At 22.9% G+C, this 24,252-nt stretch overlaps 7 protein-coding genes across 7 annotated transcripts; 4 read left to right on the forward strand and 3 right to left on the reverse strand. All coding sequences in view use genetic code 6, as the record gives it.

Moving 5' to 3' along the window:
* Nucleotides 1-604: 604 nt before the first annotated feature.
* Nucleotides 605-1,804, reverse strand: TTHERM_00185340 (transmembrane protein, putative; the record flags this gene model as incomplete). The annotated part of the gene is made up of 1 exon (XM_001008805.1): nucleotides 605-1,804. One exon carries the CDS (start codon nucleotides 1,802-1,804, stop codon nucleotides 605-607), a length of 1,200 nt encoding a protein of 399 aa, XP_001008805.1.
* A 2,398-nt stretch (nucleotides 1,805-4,202) lies between these two features.
* Nucleotides 4,203-6,207, forward strand: TTHERM_00185350 (ubiquitin-activating enzyme E1, protein; the record flags this gene model as incomplete). Its single annotated transcript, XM_001008806.3, has 4 exons — nucleotides 4,203-4,525; nucleotides 4,612-4,843; nucleotides 5,264-5,670; nucleotides 5,874-6,207. 4 exons carry the CDS (start codon nucleotides 4,203-4,205, stop codon nucleotides 6,205-6,207), a joined length of 1,296 nt encoding a protein of 431 aa, XP_001008806.1.
* A 1,356-nt stretch (nucleotides 6,208-7,563) lies between these two features.
* Nucleotides 7,564-12,942, reverse strand: TTHERM_00185360 (kinesin motor catalytic domain protein; the record flags this gene model as incomplete). The annotated part of the gene is made up of 13 exons (XM_001008807.2): nucleotides 7,564-7,648; nucleotides 7,698-7,941; nucleotides 8,004-8,261; nucleotides 8,318-8,702; nucleotides 8,938-8,993; nucleotides 9,046-9,322; nucleotides 9,388-10,342; nucleotides 10,547-10,776; nucleotides 10,861-11,043; nucleotides 11,117-11,512; nucleotides 11,922-11,984; nucleotides 12,068-12,540; nucleotides 12,663-12,942. The coding sequence occupies 13 exons, from the start codon at nucleotides 12,940-12,942 to the stop codon at nucleotides 7,564-7,566; spliced, it is 3,885 nt and encodes a 1,294-aa protein (XP_001008807.2).
* Nucleotides 12,943-13,794: 852 nt separating this feature from the next.
* On the forward strand, nucleotides 13,795-15,726 carry TTHERM_00185370 (kinase domain protein; the record flags this gene model as incomplete). Its single annotated transcript, XM_001008808.2, has 1 exon — nucleotides 13,795-15,726. The coding sequence occupies exon 1, from the start codon at nucleotides 14,341-14,343 to the stop codon at nucleotides 15,724-15,726; it is 1,386 nt and encodes a 461-aa protein (XP_001008808.2). The 5' UTR covers nucleotides 13,795-14,340.
* A 13-nt stretch (nucleotides 15,727-15,739) lies between these two features.
* TTHERM_00185380 (hypothetical protein) lies at nucleotides 15,740-17,131 on the reverse strand (the record flags this gene model as incomplete). Its single annotated transcript, XM_001008809.2, has 5 exons — nucleotides 15,740-15,786; nucleotides 15,845-15,880; nucleotides 16,058-16,138; nucleotides 16,574-17,014; nucleotides 17,095-17,131. 5 exons carry the CDS (start codon nucleotides 17,129-17,131, stop codon nucleotides 15,740-15,742), a joined length of 642 nt encoding a protein of 213 aa, XP_001008809.2.
* Nucleotides 17,132-18,283: 1,152 nt separating this feature from the next.
* On the forward strand, nucleotides 18,284-20,530 carry TTHERM_00185390 (hypothetical protein; the record flags this gene model as incomplete). Its single annotated transcript, XM_001008810.4, has 1 exon — nucleotides 18,284-20,530. The coding sequence occupies exon 1, from the start codon at nucleotides 18,479-18,481 to the stop codon at nucleotides 20,528-20,530; it is 2,052 nt and encodes a 683-aa protein (XP_001008810.3). The 5' UTR covers nucleotides 18,284-18,478.
* A 1,017-nt stretch (nucleotides 20,531-21,547) lies between these two features.
* On the forward strand, nucleotides 21,548-23,731 carry TTHERM_00185400 (hypothetical protein; the record flags this gene model as incomplete). Its single annotated transcript, XM_001008811.3, has 1 exon — nucleotides 21,548-23,731. The coding sequence occupies one exon, from the start codon at nucleotides 21,548-21,550 to the stop codon at nucleotides 23,729-23,731; it is 2,184 nt and encodes a 727-aa protein (XP_001008811.1).
* Between the last annotated feature and the right edge of the window lie 521 nt (nucleotides 23,732-24,252).

Raw genomic sequence — 24,252 nt, forward strand, 5'->3', positions numbered from 1 at the left:
TTACTTTTTTAATAAATGAATTATATTTTTTACTTTATTATATTATTTATATTATTTATAAATGAGTATGTATCATTTATAGGTAATAAAATTAAGATTTTTCACATATCTTAAATCCCACCTTAAAAGAAAATTTAATAGTTTTTTCTTCTATTTCTATGGTTGATAATTTTTTTTCTTATTTCAGATTCCCTTTATTTAACTATCAATCAGCAGTAGAAATATTTTGAATTTTAATTATCTTACATAATTTACGAAACCCCACTCTTTTTTCTTGATTTTTTTTATTTTTTTGTTAAGAATACATAAAAATAAATGGTGGGTATGATCTGATAATCGTTTTTAATGATATTTTTAATTATTTCTAACAATAGTAAATTTTAAAATATAATTTAACCTTAAAATGAATGAGAAAAATGTGTAACAAACATGCTTACTTTTATATTTTTTAATTTTATAATGAAACTTATGTATGTATATATATAATTTGCTTTTTATATTTATTATAAATTATAAATCTGTAAACTTTCTCTGTAAATCTGTAAATGTATATATAGATAGATAGATTAGCAGTAAAAATTTCTTAAATCTTTATTCTGCTCTTTCAATTTTATTTTTTGCAAACGGAAATTGATTTGTCACCATACGATGTTAAAAACAGAAAATCTCCAGAATGAGATACTAGTCCTCCAGCTACGATTACATTAGCTTTTTCAGCTGTGAAAAGTTCTTCTGTAATAAGTTAGTTAGTCTATTCTTCTAACTTGACAATATCAACACCTGCCCAATATGTTACTAAAGATTAATTTCCTGGGTTATTTTAAATTAATTCTATACTAGCTGTCATATTTTTTGCAAGAACTTAAGAGTCTTTTTCAGAGTTTAAAGTGCCAGCAACTAAAAATTAGTTTCTAACTTTATCAAAATTAATGTTATCGGCAGCAAGTCTAGTATCAATGACCTGATGAAGCTTCAAAGAACCATCTCCTTATATTTTAAATGAGCGTAGCTTTTAGCCTATGGTATCTGAGGTTAAAATAGTTTCCTTCTGGTCGAATGCTACACCATTAACCATCACTCCATCACTTCCTTCTACTATTTCGCATTCAGCTAGTTAATTAATCTTAAATTAACAATCCCATAGATGAGATCCTCTAATTTTAAGAGCTTAGAATGTCTAAATTTTAATTTTTTCTAAATTTGTCAAGTGACTAGGGCCTTCAAGAGGGAATGCTATTGGATACCAGTCAGTCACCAAAAATCTTTAATTATTTAATACTACCAAATCATTCGCATCTCCTGTAAATCTAGGGCCTAAATGAGTGAAATATTTAAATTATAGGTAAATTGTATTATTTTGACTCTTGACAACATCAAAGACATCTATTCTATCCCCATCAGATTTTTCATATCCATGATTACAAACATAGTATGTATTTTCTATAATGTATTATCCATGAGGGTAAAAGTCTAATTCTTTAGGATACCCAATTAATTCTAATTTTTATATCTAGAGATTTTAAGAAGCAATACCAGTCACAGCATAGCAGCCACCATTTTCTATCTCATTTAAAGGAATTCCAATATATATTTTTAAAAGATTGGAATGACAACCTATTAGTGTATTCTCATCATAAAATACAGCATCTTCTGGTCCAATCATAGAAAAATCAGCTTACTAATAGGTACAATCACCATAATACTTTGTGAACTCTTTCAATTAAACATAATTCTGCTGACTACAGAACCATAATCCAAAGAGAGCTGACAATGCTATAGCAGCTAATACAATTTTTTTTAGCATATTTTATTTTTCTATTTTTTATATTTTAATGAATAAATAAATTTAGTATAAATTAGCTATAGCTATTTTTATAAACTAACTAGCAATATATGACTATTTACTTGTTTAATAGTTTAGAAACCAATATAGAATTAATTACCATGGATACATGCATGTTTCCTGAAAAGAAAGAAATTTTTGATGTGGCCAAGAAATCTTATTTGCAAATATGAGAATTGAATTTTTTATTAGATTTTATAAATAAATTTAAAAATGTTACTCATGATTATGTGGAAGACTAGACAATACTTCTTGGGAAATTTAAAATTAGTAATTTTTTTTGAAATAAAATAAAGTCTAATAAATTTTGATTATTTCATTTAGAATAAATAGATTACATTATTAAATTTTTAACACATGATTGTAAATTTATTTTTTCTTTCTTATTTTAATTTTTTTTACTCACCAAAAATAGAAACTAATAATAATATCTGAAGAATTTACAATATTAACTGAGATATGATAGAGAGATAAATAAATAAATAAATAAATAAATAAATAAAATGTAAGTAAAATAATTATTATTAATTTTAATTATTTTTTAATTATTTATTTTTTATAAAAATATTTTATTTCATACAATTTAAATTTGCTATCATAAATAACTATTTAAACTTTCTTATACTTTTATTTAAAAAAAAGATTTATTGTTTAATTTGATAGTGTAAATGAATAATTTGGCTATTATCAATTCTGATAAAATTTCTGTAATCTTAAGTGCATGCATTTTAGAATTTGAAAAAGTTTATTTATTGCTTTTAACTAAAACTAACAAAGAAACAGCATAAAATAAAATTAATTTAATTTTTTATAAAAAAAATATTTCTTATAATTTTATGGTGAATTAATTTTTTAATTTTTCAGTATAAAAGTAAAATAATTAAAAATACAATATTTGACTAAACTCTAATCAAATAAATAAACGATTATATTTAAACTAATAAAATTCAAATATATATATTTAATATGTTGATAGTGAAAACAAATATATTTTTATTTTATACTACTTCCAATAGTTAAATGACTTTATAAAATCTAGTGAAGTGGAATGTATCACTATTTTTTAGAAAGGTCTTTCTTTATTTTTTAATAATTTATTTCTAGGATAAAAATATTTATAATAGATTTATAATCATCAAGTGAGCTTCCATAAAAAGTCTACTATTTTAATTCGATTTAAAAGATCTTATTATTAGAAATAAAAAAGAATTTTTTAAGAATCTCTTTAAACATAAGCATAAGTAATCTTCTTATTTGATATCAAGGACAAAGATCTTGCAAATTTACTTGGCATATAAAGGGCATTCTTTCACTAGGAAGGAAGCATTTATATTTAATCATTATTATTTTGAAAATATTCTTGATTATATTTTGAATATTAATTAATTATTACCTTTATAAAATTAAATAGATTTTGAAAAAATATATAGATGTCTATCTCAAATAAATCAACTATGAATGATTTTTAATATCACTCAACTAAATTACTTTCTTTCAATTAAAAAAAGAAACTATCCAGTAAAATGTTTAAAACGTTTTGATTAAATATTAATTTTAATAAATTATTTCTTGAACCTTTTCTTTTAATTAAATAAAATAATTTTTTTGGTTATAAAATACCATTCTAAAATAAATAAGAGATTCAGTCATTTGATAAAAAAAATGTATTTATTTTTTTAATTATTTATCAAATTCATTCTTATATTTTTTAATACGACATTTTTATTTCATCGTAAAGGAGGAAATATATTTTTAAAATTATTTTAATGATTTTAGAATACATCACAGTTAATAATTTTATAAGTTTAAATCTTTCTAAAAACATTTAAATATTAATTTAAATTGAGAATAAAAATGAGGACTGGCTGATAAAATTTGATAAAAACTTAATCTTATTTATTCTGAGTAGTAATAATCTTTTCTATCTTTAAAGATGATTTAGAAATAATCATTTTTTATCAAATCTGATCTGATAATTAATGTTGGCTAGATTTTTTAATGATGTCTATTCAAACAATAGTTATTGTTTCTAGCTAAGATTTTATTTTTATTAACGAAAACAATCTAAACACTTTCTTTCTTTGTTTGTTTCCTGTTTATTATTTGCATTAAATCATGAATTAATTGATTGATTAATTAATCAAGTCTATCAAAAAGAATAAATAATAAATATCAAAATCCTTAAAAGAATAAAGCAAAAACTACTTTTTTTCCCATTAAATAGATATTATAATTAAGTAAATAAAAATAGTATCCAACTCGCAAATCTTTTTGATAGAAGTAATAAATAACAAAAATATTAATAAATAAACAAACTTTTACATCAATTATACAAAAAAGTAATTTAGCAAATATAAAAATGGAATTAGAGATTAACGAAAGGAACCGTTGGAAAGATATCACCAACATTTTTGAAAGAGATACCTAGTTCAAGGGAGATTTGTTTGAGCCTAGTGATGAGCTTTTAGAAATGTATCTTGAATCAGCTAAAGTTTTAGTTGTCGGAGCTGGTGGTTTAGGTTGTGAAATCTTGAAGGATTTAGCCTTATCTGGAGTCAAGGATATTCACGTTATAGATTTGGACACTATTGATCTTACTAATTTAAATAGATAGTTCCTTTTTAGAATGAAGGATGTAGGTAAATTCAAAAGTCAAGTTGCTGCTGACTTCATCATGAGAAGGTACGTGTTCAATTATATCTCATTACTGCTTTAAATAAGTTTGCATCATACTTGTTGACTCATTTTTAATCAATTAATTATTATAGAGTTCCAGGATGCAAGGTTACTGCCCACATCGGAAAAATTTAAGAAAAAGACGATGAATTCTATAGACAATTTTAAGTTATTATTGCAGGTTTGGATAACGTAGAAGCTAGAAGATGGTTGAATTCTCTTGTCCATGGCTTATGCTAATTTGATGAAGACTAAAAAGTTAAAATTGAAACATAAATCCGTTTAGTCGATGGAGGTACTGAAGGCTTCAAGGGCTAAGCAAGAGTAAATAATTAACAAGCATTTTTAAGAAAGCCTAAATTCAACATATTTTCTTTATCTTTTTAAAGCAAAAAATAAACAAATTTCATAAAATTTTCTTATTCAGAATGAAATAAATTGTTTATTGATTTATTTGATCTTTAAGATTGATTGAAGCACATAAATTATATCAACATTTAAAACAAAAATAATCTAAATATGAGAATGGAATAAGAGCTAACTTAGCAAGCAAAATAGAATTTAATAAATTTTTAATTGTTTGAGTTATCAAATCAATGATAAATAATTTATTTAGCAAATCAATAAATTATTCAGAGGAGGATATTTTATTTTGAATAATTGAAAAAATTTTTATAATTTATTGAATTAAATGACATTTAAAATTTTGAAATGAATTGATTAATTCTATTTCGTATCAAATAGCTTATTGTTCCTTATGAAACTGCTTGCTACGAATGCACTTTAGGAACTTTACCTAAACAACAAAGTTACAACTCTTGTACTTTGGCTAGTACTCCTAGAATTCCTGAGCATTGCATCATGTATGCTTATCTTCATGAATGGGATTTAGCTTTCCCTACTAGAAAGGCTGACAAGGACAGCATGGAAGATATGACTTGGATTTATGAAACTGCTAAAAAGAGAGCTGAATAATTCAATATCAAGGGAGTCGACTATAACAAGACTATTGGTGTTGTCAAAAATATTATCCCTGCTATTGCCTCTACTAATGCTATTATTGCCGCTTCTTGTGCTAATGAAGCTTTCAAGGCTTTCTTGCAACAATCTCTCAATATCAAAGATTACTTCTAATATATGGGAAATACTGGGTAAATACTTATTTTAATCAACAATTAATATGCCAATTTGTATGTATTAAGCTAGCTCAATATTTTAAAAGTTTCTTATAATTTTTAAATCTTTCTTTTATAATTTAATTTTAAACTTAATTAAATTTTAACAAAAAAATAAATAAATAATTATTAAATTAAATAAATAAATAATATTTATTTTATTAAATTGCATAAATTAGAGTTTCTACATTAACTTTCCCCTATGAAAGAAACGAAAAATGTATTGTCTGCAGCAGCTTACCTCAAACAGTGAAAATCAGCAGAAGCACTAAATTATAAGAATTATAAGATTTACTTAAAGAAAAGCCTTTCGAATTAACTGATCCTAGCTTGACCGCTGATAATGGTTCTATGTTAATTCCTGTTGTCATGAGAAACTAACATGCTGAAAAACTACCTATGAGTTTTACTTAACTTATCGCTGAAGGTCATTACTAAGAAGGTCTTATTATTCACGTAACTGACAAAAAGCTCTTTGCTCCTGCTAAAATTCAAATTCATTTCACAGATTGATTTGTTATCAGAATAATAAAATATTTATTTCTGTTTTATTTATTTTTTGTTTGTTTACATGCATGCAAGAGATTAATTATTTCTTTTTAAAGTGATTTTATCCAAGTTGAATTAAATTTAAAGAAAGTTAATAAATAATATCACACTTAATTCATTTCATCTGATAAAATATGGTCAATTAGTTTTTCTGCTTGAATATTTTTTAATTAAAAAGTTATCAATTTCCCAATTATTTATCTTGATTAAATTTCTTTCTTTTTTTCCACTCACACAAACTTCTTCAAGGAAAAAGAAAATAATATAATAATTAATTAATAAGAAAAAATTATTAAAAAAAAAAGGTAAAAGTATATTTTTTTGATTAGACTTTATCTAAGTTTTTAAAGCCCATATCCTCATTTAAAGCAAAAAAACAATGCGATATAGTCAAATCAACCTTATTTGCTAAATGAGATTAAACACAAAGTTTTTAAACAATCGATTAAAAGATAATGGCCTAGTCAAAAAATATAATTTTACTAATAAATGTCTATTTAAAACAAACATATTAATGGTTTTAAATTAGACGATTGTTAATTCAAAAACAAAAAAAATAAATAAACAAGATATAATCTTAAAATTCTTTATTAGTATTCTAAAATGTATAATTAGTATTTTTTAAATAAAACTCGAAGATTATAAAAGAGAAGCATAGAGACAGATAGACAGAGATTTGAGAATGTGAGGAAAAATGACGTTTGAGGAACTATTCAAATAAATAATTTTTAAAGAAAAAGAGGAAAAATCAAATAATTAAAAGCAAACAAAAACTAGACAATAAAAATTAAAAAATAAATAAATTAAATTAAATAAAAACAAATAAAAAAATAACTAAATAAATAAATAAAAAATACAAATAATAAAAGATAAAAGATAAAAAATATTAAGATTAAAAACAAAAATAAATTAATAAATAAAAACAAAATCAAGAATAAAAAATTAAATTTACAAATAAACTAAATTTTCTATTTTTTAATTTTTTTTTTTTTAAGAATTATCTGATCTGAAAATACTAAATAAATAAATAAAACAGACAAAGGAATTAAAATTTTCATTTAAAATAACAATATAAAGTTAAAGTAATAATATATATATATAAATCAAATATTTTTAAATGTTATTTTTGTAAAAGAGTATTCCAGCCAGTTTTTGTAAAAATTTATAGTAAGAATAAATAATATATATAAAAATAAATAAATAAATAATTTACTAACTAACACATACATTTGACTCAAAAGATAATTACAGAAAGTATTTATTAATTATATAATATAAATAGTTTTTTTATGTATTTAAATAAGTAAATCAAATTTTATGTCAGACAACTAAGACTGAGGTGTGGAAATATCCACAGCTACTTTATTTTACATTTAATCCGCTAAGTTTTGTTACCTTGGTAGGCCTTTTTTTGTTTTTAATTGTTAATAATATTTTTAAAAAGAATATTTTACTGTTGATAATCTTTCTCAGAGTCACCAAGACCAAGCTGGTCATAGAAATTGAATCCCCAAGTATATACTTTACCGTCATTTGTTATTGCTACAGCGTGTCTACATCCTGTTGAAACAGAAGTTATTTTGAAATTTTTAAGCGATTCTATTAATTTAGGCTCATATACATTTTGATTTGTTTGTATATCTAAATGACCTAACCTATAATACGAACCCTTACCAAAAGAATATACTTAGCTTTACTCTTTTAATATAAAAAATATAATAAAAAATCTCTTAAAATTACAAAGAAAAATAAATGCATACCATTTATTACTAATGTAAAGCTATCGCCACAAGATACTTAAATTGCTTTATTTTTCTTGTTGAAGAAATTGACTTTGTTAAAGTAACATATTCTATCAAATTAATCTTAATTTTCTTATTGTTCTTCTTCAAATTTAGAATATTCACTCATTTCGTTGCTATTTTTTTAAATCATCAAACTATTAGGAGTATCTTCACTTATAAAACTGCCTAGTTGACCTTCATTTCCAAGGCCACTTGTATATAAATTTCCATTTTCTATTAGGATGTAAAAGATTTTTTTGTTTTTAAAGAAATTAAATTAAAATAATTACTTGTTATCACAGCAGAGTGATTGACACCTAAAGATGCCTTAACAGCATTATAATCAGAGCCGTATTCCTATCTTAAAAATTCAAGCTCAGTTATACAAGGCAAAAATTAGTTTTAATTAGTTTTATTCATTAATCTATGGTCTATATTACAGCCAAACATCATGAAAATACCTTCTGAGGTAATTACTGAAGAATGACTGTGACCTGCATTAATTTAAGTTACAAAATACCCTTCTAGTGAGTTTATAAATTAAGGACTATTTTGACTTTAATAATCACCCAAACCAAGTTATCCATCTTCTCCAAACCCCCATGAAAAAACTCGTCCATCATTACTGAGTGCTAAAGTATGCTACCATCCACAACCAACACTGACTATGGACATCTATTTTAATTTAATTTTTTTATTGAATTCATTAAGTTAGTTACTTATAAACCTTATTTTTTCTTTTTTCTGAAAATAATTTTTATATTTATCTCATTAATCGTTATTTTTTAAAAATAATAAAAATTAAAGAGCTTAAAAATAGTAATTTATATAAGTTCTTAAAGTTTGCAGTAATAATATGTAGATAAATATATATCTATTAATGTCAAATAATTAAAAAATATATTTTTACCTTGCTAAAGAAATTGACAGGTGTTGGTAAAAGACAGTTTTCAAAACTAGAATGTCCTTTTAATAAATAAATATTTATTGAAGAATTTAATAAGATATAAAAATTTACCTAATTGCCCTCTATTTCCTCTACCCCATGTAAGAATTTAACCTTAATTTGAGATACAAGCTGAATGGTGATAGCCAAGACTCACTTAACAGGCTTAAATATTAGGTATAATTTGTGGGAATTTAAAAGGTTTTTCTCCTTCTATTCCTAATCTACCATCTTTACCATTACCCCATATGTAAATGATGCCATTATATTATGGCTTTTAGAGGGTTATTTGACTTTCTAATTCGTTTTGTATCCTATTTGGTTCATTTGATCTTGTAGAATTGTTTTGCTAAAAAAAATTTATAAATTTACAAATAATTTTATAAAAATATTTATTTAATGTAAATTACTTACATTTATAATAAATTAATCGAATTTCGGTGTTTTAAAAAGTGCCTATTGCTGCTTATTAGCTTACAAAAACTTTTAACTGTTTATATCTTTTCTATGAAGTGAGTTGTCTCCTGCTTTAGACATCCCACTTTAATTAATGCTAGACGCATAACTTGAATCGTATTAAAGAGAGTTTTCTGTTTAACTTTCATCATAATTTCTAAAGTATCCAGCTTCTTTAAGATTACCATTGCTTAATTTGTACACTTCTTAATTGTTATAGGGAATGCTACCATACGAATTTCTATGAATACAGTCTTCGATTTGCTTAATAGTAGCAATATAAGCTTATTCCAGATGATTCTTTTCTTATTCGTATATATGTCTTAAAATGGTTAATTTGCTTTCATGATCTTAAGTGATTTCTTACAAAAGAGATATAGAATTATAACCAGAAATCTGTTAATTTTTGATGACACTAATTTTTCTTCTGTAAAAGAACTCTAGCTCATTTCTATATTTTTCATATTCATCATCATATTACTTCTAAAGCTAATCGTATTGATTCTTAAGAGAAAATAAAATAATTTATATTTATTACTCATTCATACTTTCTTTAAGCTCTAATTAATTTATTATATCCATAAAGCTATATTAAATATTTCTAAATAGCTACTTTTCTTCTATTTTTTATATAAGAATCCTTCCACTCTACAAAACTTCATCATTTTCTTCCTCTTAATTACTAGCGTTTTGCTTTCTTTAAACTTATTTATCTAATCCCTCATTAGCTGCCTAGGACCCTTTTTTCTAAAAATCTTTATTTTCCCAATTCTATTAGCTGATGCTATTGAGAGTGCTCAAAGTCTCTACGAAAGATTTTATTGGTAAAAATTATTTCTCTTCTTAGCATATTTATTTAACAATCTGCTTAATACCCTCTGAGTATTTATTTTATAATGTGTACAATTCTTTTCTATTTTTGTAAGTAAATAATTGGTTTATTTAATTATTAATAAAAATTTCAAAGAAAATAACATTTTTGTAAATTTTTATAAAATTTTGATTATCTTGAATAGATAATTTTATTTATTCTTTAAACATGTTTTTTGTTTACTTAAAAAGAATAAAATTTCAATTAAATAGAAATATATTTTGATATTATCAAAGCTCAATTTACTGATAAAGCTATGCTATCTTTTTACTTTCAACATAGAAGTATTCCATTTCATGAGATATATCTTGAGTTTTTAACTGAAGAGCTTCTTTAATCATAGGGATTACGAGGTTAATAGCATTTTCTAAAAATGTCTACTCGTTGTTAATATTTTTTAATAAGCTATTTTAAAGCTTATCTTAATGGTTTATTGATGCTGGTTCTTAATTCGATTATTAAAGTAAATCATTCCCCTAATAAATAATTATAATAAAAAATAAATAAATCAATTAATCATAAAGGAATTTGATTTGTTTTTTAATCTAAATATTAGTTACTGAAGTTATTTTTTATCTCTTTGAATCTTATTCTAAAGCTTCAGATTTTTTTCTTTCTAAAGTGATTGAATTCATCAACTCATTCAGTTCAAAAGACATATCTGCCATTTTATTCTGTAGCAAAGAAATTTCATTTTTTAATTGAATGTTTTATTGTGAAAGAGTTTGATTTTCTTTTAGTTGCTGTTCATATTATTTAGAGTTTAAATAAATATATATTAAATAGCTATAAATAAATTAATAAATATATTCTTACTTAGCCTAAATTTTCTTCTAATTTTTTATATTCATTGAAGCTAACAGATTAATTATCACTAATGTCATCTCCAATTTCATTTATTATTGGTTTATTTTATATAATTTTAGCCCTAGTAGCAAATCTTAGTGTTGATAAAGTTTAATTAAAATTGCAAACTGCAGGAGAAACACAACAAATAATTGAAGTAAATGAATTACCACCCAAAGCCTAAGTTAATATTCTTGTTAGTTTAGAGTCTCTATAAGGGATATGTTGTTTTTTACCTTCTGCTAACTTATTTATGCAATTCGCTAAAATAAATAAACTTTTATTAATATAACCAGTTTCTCCTAAAGTATTTGGGTTAAAATCTATTTCAGATAATCTCTCTGATCCAGCTAGATCAACTAGATTCTAATTTATATAAAAAATTTATTAGTTTTTATTTAATTGCATTTGTTTTAATCTCTAAATTAAATTTATTTAATATTTAATTTTTAATCAATAACAGAACATCATTTAATCGTATCTTATTGTTATATTTATTTAATAAAAAATAAAATTTTTTTTCAATCCTTAAAAATCAATGAAACAAAAATTCTTTTTTTTAATTTATTTAATATAGATCGATCATTATTGGAAAATCTATTTAATTCTTTTATGACCATCAACCATACTTGTATTTATTTTTAACATATTAATAGATTGCTATCTTTTATTGAGGAATTAAGCTAAATGAAGTTTTACTGTAAATAATTTATTTATTTATTTATTTTTAACTTTTAATGAATTGATTTTATTGAAAAAATAAAAAATGTATTACCAAGCATGAATACCTTGTCTTTTTGTATCCAGAGTTGAGGTCTTTACTAAAACTTTCCAAATACTATAAAATATGATGGAAAAAATTAATTTAGGTATGAATGAATAAAAAGTTAATTAATTAACAATTAAAAAAATATTCTTTACTATTTTGAAGACTGTGTGAGACCTAGAAGAGTGCTCATGGATTGATGTCTCACGATATTTTCTATGCTCTTCGCCATAGTTCATCAAGACAATAGCCTATTCAAAATTCCAAACTCTTTGCATTTTAAGTCCTTGGACAATAGTCCCCCACTTTGAATCTTCAATAATTTTAAGGTTTTATTGTTAGGGAGCCAACAAATCATTAATATTTTCATTATAAATTTCCATATAACTAACCCAAACATTAAATTCCTCATTAGCTTATTTTTAAATTAAATTAAACATATCTCTTATACTACAAGGTAGAATACCAGGGTTTTCTGGTTAACCTAACATAGTAAACGTTTTTCCTGAAGTAGTTTATCCATAACATAATATAGATCCATGATAACCTTCTAAAACAGAATTGATGATATGTTTACCCATTTTATTATAAATAGTTTGAGTTCTGACTTCTGGTCCTTCCATGTTATCTAATTTTAACATCAATTATTATTAGTTACTACTGCCAATTATAATTATACTGAATATGATTAAATCCAAACAGATTTTATTTTAAACCTCTTAACAAACAGTAAAAATGTAAATGTTTTACCAAATGTAAAAAATATTGAATTATTCCCTGCTTCGATTAAGCGCTTTCTATCTTTTAAAGACATGTTTTCAGTAATTTCATTATTTGTCACTAAAGAAGATTTCTGATCAATTAAAGAATAAATTTATTAAGTTTTTTTATTTATATCCCAGGCTTCTTCGTCCTCTTAAGGTCTTAGAAGAGGCCTTAGTCTTATGCAGACTTATATACATTCAGAAGCTCTGTTAGAATTTACAGAATTTGCTAAACTTTTTTAAGAACTACTTCTAATGGGTTTCATTATTTTAGTGCTACTTTACTTACTATTTTTTTAATTGAAAATATTGCTTATTATTTGTTTGATAATTCTAAACAATTGCAAACTATTTAATAAATTTGAATTTTTTATAATTTAAAAGAAATTTTGCAATTCTAAAATTAATCTGTTTTTTTTGTTTTTGAATCTATTAATGAATAACAAATATTTTATAGAACTTTTAAAAAATCTAGCTAGATTATATTGATGATAAATTAACTAACTAACTAGTTAATTAATTTAATAAAAATTAATAAATAATCATTTCAATAATTTTATAAAAGAAAATAATATTATTTTATTAAAATTATCTTTTTAAAATAAATATGGTAAGAGAATTAATTATTCTCAAAATAAAATATATAAATAAATATATAATTGTTTGTCAATTAGGATATATTTTTATTTCTTTTTAAATAATTAATAAATGAAAAATGGTGATATTAAAAAATTTATTAAATTACTTAGGTGTTTTATATTTCAACTTTAAAATTAATTATGAATATTTAACCTAGATTATCTTAATAATACATATTAATATATAGCAAATTATTAACAATAAAATTAATGTAATATAATATTATTTTATAAAAATCTAAAACATGATAATGTTTAAAATATTAAGCACTGATATAAATAAAAAATTAAATAAATGAATGACAGAATAATATTTTAATATATTTCTAAAATGTAAAATAAAAATAAATAATTATTATTATTAAATAAATTATAAAATAACTAATATACTTCCGTTTTTATTTCAGCAATATATTACAAATAAGGAGTTAATTAAATATGAATTTTTAAAAATCTTTTAAACAAAATATTTTTTATTAAAATTTATTTAAATTATTATAAACTACATACAAAATACATAAATATATATAAAATACTATTATATAAATTTATTTAATATTATATTAATCTCTATTACAAAAAAAAAAAATCTGTAATTAGCAATATTCATACTTTAAAAATTTTATATTTAGAAAGAAATCGCTTTTACAGATCATCTATTCCGCCTTACTATTATGCTTTTTTAAAGGTTTATAATTTCAAAATAGACCAAATACATTCAATTAAATTTAAATCGGCACCCTTTGGTGGCCAATAAAGGCAATTGATTCCATTTCTCACTTTCTGTTTTATTTAAATATCCACCCTTATTAGGAATTAGAATAAATAAGAACCAAGAAAATCTCTGATAAATATTCTAAATTCTTTTTAACATCTCTCTGTTTATTAAATTAAATATAAATTATTATCATTGAAGAAATTTTTATAAGCTTTACTTATTAATTAATTGAAAAATAAAAGTATTTTAAAAGAAGAAAGGAAAAAAAGTTTATATACACTCTCATATTTAAGCTTATCTAATAAAAGATGGATACTTTTAATAATTTAACGGGATAATCAAAGAATATTTATCATAAAAGAGAAGATGAGATGAAAATAGCGGAATCCATTTATGTTCAATCATTCTTGAGAAATCAGTAGCAAGGTAGTAGTGATATTTTTTAAAAAGTGGAAGAAAAAGTTAAATCTATCAACCCACATTTGAAAGGGATAGTTAAGGAAGACTTAATGCTTTCAAGCTGCTGTACTCTAACTAAAAATGTTGTGAACTAAAAATCAGAAATAGTGAAAAAATTAGAATAAGAGTCTTAATATTATATGGATTAGAAGATTTTAAATATATAATAAAAAAATTAGCCTTTAAATAAATTAAATTCTTAAGACTAAAAAGATATTTTGAAAGCTGCTTTATTCCAATACTTCAGATAGGAAGGTTGTTAAGTTTAAATTACTAGTAATATCAACAACGATTAAACATACGCCAATTCTTACTAGTCCCAGCTAGTATTAACTGGGTAAACAGATAAACTTAAGTATCTTTAAGTGGGTATTAATGATCAGTTTTATACTTACTAAAAGATTGTTTCAGACGATGTAACAAAAAAAGAAGTTATTTCAAAATTCTTAAAGGCTACTTCAAATCAATATGGAGTTTCTAAAGACCGTATTACTATCTTAGACATATAATAAGGCTGTTAAAGTATGGTCAATTTTATTTTTTCAATCAAAGGCTTAAAAACTGATCAAATATTTAAGACTGCAATAGACTAATACTAAATAGAGTTTCCAAAAGCTTAAATATCTGCTATGGCTAAGTCTCTAATTGATAACTATTAGATCAGTGATGAATACTTGGATGAGAGGTTTAATATGTATTGGGGCGATAGTTACAGTACATAAATAGACTACAGAGGATCTCTTCCTAGATAAGGCTACGGCTCAGTACCTTAAAGATACTATTTCCCTGTAGGCTTTTAAGGTTATGGCATTAACGTATAGAAATGGCTTGCAGTAGATTAATCATGGTTTGGTCAAAGTAAAGATAAAAATGTATGGATTGTGCTTTATCATGCAACTAATGAAAACGGATTAAAAGGTATTTCTTCATCTTATATTAAACCTGGATTAAATAATGCTTATGGAGGAACATAATGTAGGTTAACAAATAAAACAATTTTAAGTGGAGCTGGGGCTAATACTTACTTCTCAGATCGTGCAAGTGGACCTAATTCATCAGAAGGCTATGGAGGAAAAATATAATTGGGAAATAAAAATTATATTATAATGTTCTAATGCAGAGTTAATCCCATTCATGTAAGAAGTCCTTATAATATGGAAAGTTACTACACTGTCGAATAAGAATATGCAAAATAAAGTGTGAGGCCATACAGAATACTCCTTAAAGAAGTTTGAAACATTAAAATATTCAAAAAGGATATACATAATAAAGTGACAGGACCTACCTATATAATCCTCAATGAAGAAGTTTTAATTTTTTAAAATTACCTACAATTTAGTTATTATATATAACTGTTTGAAGTATTTATTTAGATCATGAATGTTTTTTCTGGTTTAAAATATCAAATAGAAATATTTAGAATTTATTTTTTTATTTTTTTTATTTTTAATATAAACTTAAATTTTGTAGAAATAAATTTTAATTATTATTTAAAATTTGATTAAATAAAATCATATAAAACTAAAAAATTAATAAAATCTTAAAAAAAATAAATAAATTTGTTACATAGATAGATAAATAGTCTAAAAAGAATTTAGAACTAGTTTTTATTCCGCTTAGTGAAATTAGTCTTTCTATTTGAACACACTTTTTGTTAAAATTACAAAATAGGATATACTAATTAGCTTTATGGATTATTTTATATTATTCTTCTGAATGCAAGTAAATTATTCATGGTAAATTGTTTTTTCTGTACTCCATTTTAAAAAATCATTTGTCAAATACATTTTCAAAATAAATTAAATAAAAAGATAAAAATTCTATTAAAAAAAAAACAATTTTAAATAATTTTAAAAATAAATAATATTTTTTTATTTTTCTTTCTATAAATAAAATTCAAATACATTTCTTAATATAAAATTTAAAATAAAGTATACTCTATTATAAATAGAGATAAACGAAAAAAAAAAAGGTGATCAACAATAGTTACTACTGCCAATTATAATTATTCTGAATATGATTAAATCCAAACAGATTTTATTTTAAACCTCTTAACAAACAGTAAAAATGTAAATGTTTTACCAAATGGAAAAAATATTGAATTATTCCCTGCTTCGATTAAGCGCTTTCTATCTTTTAAAGACATGTTTTCAGTAATTTCATTATTTGTCACTAAAGAAGATTTCTGATCAATTAAAGAATAAATTTATTAAGTTTTTTTATTTATATCCCAGGCTTCTTCGTCCTCTTAATGTCTTAGAAGAGGCCTTAGTCTTATGAAAACTTATATACATTCAGAAACTCTGTTAGAATTTACAGAATTTGCTAAACTTTTTTAAGAACTACTTCTTACTGGTTTCATTACTTTAGTGCTACTTACTTACTATTCTTTTAATTGAAAATATTGCTTATTATTTGTTTGATAATTCTAACAATTGCAAACTATTTAATAAATTTGAATTTTTTATAATTTAAAAGAAATTTTGCAATACTAAAATTAACATGTCTTTTTTGTTTTTGAATCTATTAATGAATAACAAATATTTTATAGAACTTTTAAAAAATCTAGCTAGATTATATTGATGATAAATTAACTAACTAACTAGTTAATTAATTTAATAAAAATTAATAAATAATCATTTCAATAATTTAATAAAAGTAAATAATATTATTTTATTAAAATTATCTTTTTAAAATAAATATGGTAAGAGAATTAATTATTCTCAAAATAAAATATATAAATAAATATATAATTGTTTGTCAATTAGGATATATTTTTATTTCTTTTAATTAATAAATGAAAAATGGTGATATAATAAAATTTATTAAATTACTTAGGTGTTTTATATTTCAACTTTAAAATTAATTATGAATATTTAACCTCTTTTATCTTAATAATAAATATAAATATATAACAAATTATTAAATAAAGTTAATTTAATATAATATTGTTTTATAAAAATCTGAAAAAAGATAATTTTTAAAATATTAAACACTGATATTAATAAAAAAATTAAATAAATGACAGAATAACATTTTAATATATTTCTAAAATGTAAACTAAAAATAAAAATAAATAATTATTATTATTAAATAAATTATAAAATAACTAATATAATTCCGTTTTTATTTCAGCAATATATTACAAATAAGGAGTTAATCAAATATGAATTTTTAATATAGCAATAAATAAACCTAATTATTTTAAATATTTGGAAATAACTACATATTTATTAAAACAATACTTTTAAATCTTTAAATTTATGACTGTAATTAAAATTGTTTAACTGAAATTAATTTGAATATCTAAATTTAGATAATGACTGAATTAGGGAAATAATCTCTTTAGTTAAAAACTATGAATTTTAAAAAATATACAAATTAATTTTTTTTCCAAAAAGTATCTTTCATTAAAAAATGGATTATTTTTTTAAAAACTGTAAAGTTTGCTAATAATAAAAGCTTCTAAATGGTTAATCTATAAATATAAAATTTTCCTTTTTTTTGAGGAAAATATTGTTTAATAATTTATTATGATGTTAGTTAATATAGCTAGTCAAAGGCCATCACAAAGATTTTTAATCCTTCATTATAGACTTATTCTAGTAATGTCTAATAGTAGGATTATGGGAGAATTACTCGGGTATTAATTCGATAACTAACTACTCGGTTTCTGGTTATTAAAATATATTAAATATATGGTATTTATTAAAATCTTTATCCTTTAATTTTAGAAATTGATTGATTTAAATTTTATATAGGTACCCTTTTTAGGAATTAGAATAAATAAGAACCGAGAAAATCTCTCTTAAATATTCTAAATGCTTTTTAACATCTCTCAGTTTATTAACTCAAATATAAATTATTAGCAATTAAGAAATTTTGATAAACTTTATTTATTAATTAATTGAAATAAAAAAAGTATTTTAAAAGAAGAAAGGAAAAAAAGTTAAAAAAACACGCATATTTAAGCTTATCTAAGCAAAGATGGAGGAAAAAGTAAAATCAGGTATTTCACATATTAGTAAATAATAAACAGAATAAAAAGAAAAAAAGAATACTTTTAATAATTTCACAGCATAACCAAATAAAAAAGAAGAATATGGTATTTCTTGTCATATTAAAGATGGTAGTAAATAAAATAATCTTTTGAATTATTTAACTAATATAAAAAAAGAAGAATCAGACATTTCAAATCATACTAATTAAAAAACAAAATAAAGAGAATAAAATACTTTTAATAATTTAAGTTCATATCCATAGAAAAGTTATGATAAAAAAGAAGAATAAGGTATTTCTTGTCATATTAAAGATGGTAGTAAATAAAATAATCTTTTGAATTAATTAACTAATATAAAAAAAGAAGAATCAGACATTTCAAATCATACTAATTAAAAAACAAAATAAAGAGAATAAAATACTTTTAATAATTTAAGTTCATATCCATAGAAAAGTTATGATAAAAAAGAAGGATAGGGTATTTCATGTCCTATTAAAGATGGTAGTAAATAAAATACCGAATAAAATTAGTAAAAGAATCATTTTCATGAATAATTACCTAAAAATTAAGATCAAAAAGAAGTATCAGGTATTCCAAATCATAGTAAATATGGAGGTAAATAAAATACAGAATAAAAAGGATAAAAGAATACTTTTAATAATTCAATGGGATAACCATAGAAAACTTATCATAAAAATGAAGATGAGATGGAAATAGCGGAATCCATTTACAAACAGCAATTCTTGAAAAATAAGTAGCAAGATAGTAGTGTTCTTTTGTAAAAAGTAGAAGAAAAAGTTAAATCTATCAACCCACATTTGAAAGGGATAGTTAAGTAAGACTTAATGCTTTCAAGCAACTATACTCTAACTAAAAATGTTGTGAACTAAAAATCAGAAATAGTGAATAAATTAGAATAAGAGTCTTAATAATATATGAAGGATGCAAATTAGAAGATTTTAAATATATAATAGAAAAAATTGCCTTTAAATAAACTAAATCCTTAAGACTAAAAAGATATTTTGAAAGCTGCTTTATTCAAATACTTCAGACGGGAAGGTTGTTAAGTTTAAATTACTAGTCATTTAAAAAATGATTAAACATGCGCCAATTCTTACTAGTCCCAGCTAGTATTAACTGGGTAAACAAATAAACTTAAATATCTTTAAGTGGGTATTAATGATAAGTCTTATACTTACTAAAAGATTGTTTCAGACGATGTAACAAAAAAAGAAGTTATTTCAAAATTCTTAAAGGCTACTTCAAATCAATATGGAGTTTCTAAAGACCGTATTACTATCTTAGACATATAATAAGGCTGTTAAAGTATGGTTAATTTTATCTTTTCAATCGAAGGCTTAAAAACTGATTAAATACTTAAGACTGCAATAGACTAATACTAAATAGAATTTCCAAGTGCTTACATATCTGCTACGGCTAAGTCTTTAATTGATAACTATTAGATCAGTGATGAATACTTTGATGAGGAGTATAATATGTATTGGGGCGATAGTTACAGTACATAAATAGACTACAGAGGATCTCTTCCTAGATAAGGCTAAGGCTCAGTACCTTAAAGATACTATTTCCCTGTAGGCTTTTAAGGTTATGGCATTAACGTAAAGAAATGGCTTGAAGAAGATTAATCATGGTTTGGCCAAGATTCTGATAAAAATGTATGGATTGTGCTTTATCACGCAACTAATGAAAATGGATTAAAAGGTATTTCTTCATCTTACATTAAACCTGGACAAAATAATGCTTATGGAGGAGCATAATGTAGGTTAACAAATAAAACAATTTTAAGTGGAGCTGGGGCTAATAGTTACTTCTCAGATCGTGCAAGTGGACCTAATTCATCAGAAGACTATGGAGAATAAATATAATTGGGAAATAAAAATTATATTATAATGTTCTAATGCAGAGTTAATCCCATTCATGTAAGAAGTCCTTATAATATGGAAAGTTACTACACTGTAGAATAAGAATATGCAAAATAAAGTGTGAGGCCATACAGAATACTCCTTAAAGAAGTTTGAATCATTTAAATATTCAAAAGGATATACATAATAAAGTGTCAGGACCTACCTATATAATCCTAAATGAAGAAGTTTTAATTTTATTAAAATTACCTATTATTTAGTTATTACATATAACTGTTTGAAGTATTTATTTAGATCACAAAATATTTTTTTCTCGTTTAAAATAGCAAATAGAAATATTTAGGATTTATTTTTTTATTTTTATTTTTAATTTTAACTTAAATTTTGTATAAATTAATTTTAATTATTGTTTAAAATTTGATTAAATAAAATCATTTAAAACTAAAAAATTAATAAAATCTTTTTTAAAATAAATAAATTTGTTACACATATAGATAGATATTCTATAAAGAATTTAGATCTAGTTTTTATTAGACTTAATGAAATTAGTCTTTCTATTTGAACACACTTTTATTTGTACAAAATAGGATATACTAATTAGCTTTAAGGACTATTTTATAATATAATAGGAAAAGCGAGGTCTATAACAAAGCTTTTTTACATATTATTCTTTTGAATGGAAGTAAATCTTTCTTGATTTGTTTTTTCTTTAATCCATTTTAAAAAATCATTTGTCAAATACATTTTAAATATATTTTTTTAAATCAGCAAATACATCCTATCTTATATTTTATAAAAATAATTTTAATTTAAATATTCTAAAAAATCGTTTAACTAATTTAATTTTGGTATCTATTTATTCATGAGTGCTTGAGTTTTAAATATTCGGAATCATACAATAAATATTTTATATTTTTTTTTTAAGAATAAAATATATAAAAAAAAGATTTATTTTTCTCAATAATTAGAAATAAGAATTATTAAAGTAGCATCATAATTAAAGCATAATCATTGATAATAATTATTCTAATTTTTTTTCAATATCTTTCAATTTATTAACTCAAATATAGAAGTTTGTTATGATAAATTTTATTAATTGTAAAATTAAAAGTATTTTAAAAGAAGAAAGGAGATAAAGTAAAGATACGCAAATATAAACTATTCTGAGAAAATATGGACTCTCTCAATAATCGTTAAAATAACAGCAGAAGCTATTAAAGAAACTAAAGAAATAATAGAAACGCTTACGGTATAAAACCATTTAATAGATAAAATAACAATAGAAATATGAATAGATCTAATAACCTTCGTTTAGAAAATAAAAGTATGATCTAGCCATAACTTAAAGAAGATACATCATACGCAAAAATAATAGGACCATGCTGCTTTTATGAAATAAATAAAAACACCTTTTTCTCAGTTTTGATGAAGCGTGTTGCTTAAAAATTTCTTTCTGTAGACTAGAAGACAAATAAATTAATAAATGAGATTATGATTAGGGCTTAGGGTAAAGAAGAACTAAAAAAGCTGAGAAAGATATTATTCTTATTGTCTGATAGATTGAAAGGTGTGTCTACAATATTTAATAAATGCTTCACTCGTATGATGTTTTCAGAAGACAGAAATAAAGCTCCAGATTACAAGCTAAAGAGATGTGTAGAAGTAATTTTCATAAAGAATCCAACAGATACTCAAAAAAATATGAAAGGATTTAGGAATCCTAAACATGAAGGGTAGATCATCGATTATGAAGAATATAAGAAGACTTATAATTATAAAAAGGAATTAGACAAGGAAATTGAAGAGAAATAAGAAGACGAGCTGTAAATTGCGGAAGCCATTTTTGTCAAGTCGTTCTTGTAAAATTAGTAGCAAGATAATACAAATGATGTCTAAAACATTGAAGAACAAAAGTAGGATTTGTAAAAATAAAATTAATTTTAAAATGAGGAAGAAGAAGAAGATTAGGATGAAGAAGAAGAAAAAGATGAAAGCAGTGACGAAGAAGAAGAAGATGATAACGATGAAGATGATTTTATGGTAGAAGAAATTGAAGAGACTAAAAATTATTAGAATATACCAGAAAAGGTTCTTTTTGAAAAAGTAGAATAAAAAGTTTAATCTATCAACCCACATCTGAAAGACATAGTTAAAGAAGACTTGAGGTTTTCATGCAGCTATACTCTAACTAAAAATGTTGTGAACTAAAAACCAGAGGTAGTGTAATAATTAGAATAAGAGTCTGATTAATTTATGAAGAATGTAGCTTAGAAGATTTCAAATATATAAAAGACAAACTAGCCATTATATGAATTAGATTCTTCAGACTAAAAAGATATTGTGAAAGCTGCTTTATTTCAACACTTCAGACAGCAAGGTTGTAAAGTTTAAATTACTAATAAAATTAATTAAGATGAAACATACGCCAATTCTTATTAGTCCTAGCTAGTTTTGACTGGGTAAACAGATTAACTTAAGTATATTTAAGTGGATATAGATGATAAGTAATATAATTACTCAAAGATAATTTCAGAGCCTGCAACAAAAAATGAAGTTATTTCAAGATTCGTAAAGGCAACTTCAAATCAATATGGAGTTTCTAAAGATCGTATCACTATTATAGACATAAAAAAGGGACTAAAAAATATCATTAATTTTATTACTTCAATTGAAGGCTTAGAAATTGATCATCAATTTAAGACTGCAACAGATTAATACTAAAAAGAGTTTCCAAAAGCTTAAATATCTTCTGTGGTTAAGTCTCTTATTGATAACTATTAGATTAGTGATCAATACTTTGATGAGAGGTATAATATGTATTGGGACTCTGATCACGATGAATTAGTCACTTACAGAGGATCTCTTCCTAGATAAGGCCAAGGCTTAGTACGTTAAAGATACTATTTCCCTGTAGGCTTTTAAGGTTATGGCCTTAATGTATAGAAATGGCTTAAAGAAGACTAATCATGGTTTGGTCAAAATTCTGATAAAAAAGTATGGATTGTACTTTATCATGCAACTGATGAAAAAGGATTTAAAGGTATCTCTGAATCCTATATTATGCCTGGATATCGTAATGCATATGGAGGAACAAAATGTAGGTTAACAAATAAAACAATTTTAGGTGGAGATGGGGCTAATAGTTACTTCTCAGATCGTGCAAGTGGACCTAATTCATCAGAAGGCTATGGAGGAAAAATATGTTTGGGAAATAAAAAGTATATTCTATTATTCTAATGCAGAGTTAACCCCAATCATGTGAGAAGTCCTGTTGATAGGGAAACGTACTACACTGTAGAAAAAGAATATGCATAATAAAGTGTGAGACCATACAGAATTCTCCTTAAAGAAGCTTGATAATAAGATAGTTCACTTATTGTAAGCAGAAAAGTAATAAAAAAATATTTATATAAAACTATCCAAACAGAATATACATAATAAAGTGTAAGGGCCTATATAAAATTGAAATACATTATTTTGTTAAAGATATTTTTTTTTGGTTTAAAATAGTAAATTAAAATATTTAATTTTTAATATATATTAGCTTAATTTTGTATAAGTTAATTTTAAAAATAAAATCATTTAAAACTAACAAATTAATATTTTTGAGTGAAAAAATTCACAAAATCTCAGATCTTTTTTTTTGCAAATTAACTGGTATTCTACAGTAAATTAGTTTTATGTAAATTTTAGAAATTTTTGTAAAACTCAAAATCTTCTAAATAATCTATCCAACAGATAGATATTAGTATTATTTTTGTATGGTGCTAATTCAATTATCGTATCTATTAATAAATAAATACTCGAGTTTCAAATATTCGTAATTGTACAATATTATATATCTTTTAGATAATAATAATAAATATCAAATAAAAGAT

The sequence above is a fragment of the Tetrahymena thermophila genome, assembly GCF_000189635.1.
Source record: "Tetrahymena thermophila SB210 genomic scaffold scf_8254798, whole genome shotgun sequence".
NCBI classification, from domain to species: Eukaryota; Ciliophora; class Oligohymenophorea; order Hymenostomatida; family Tetrahymenidae; genus Tetrahymena; species Tetrahymena thermophila.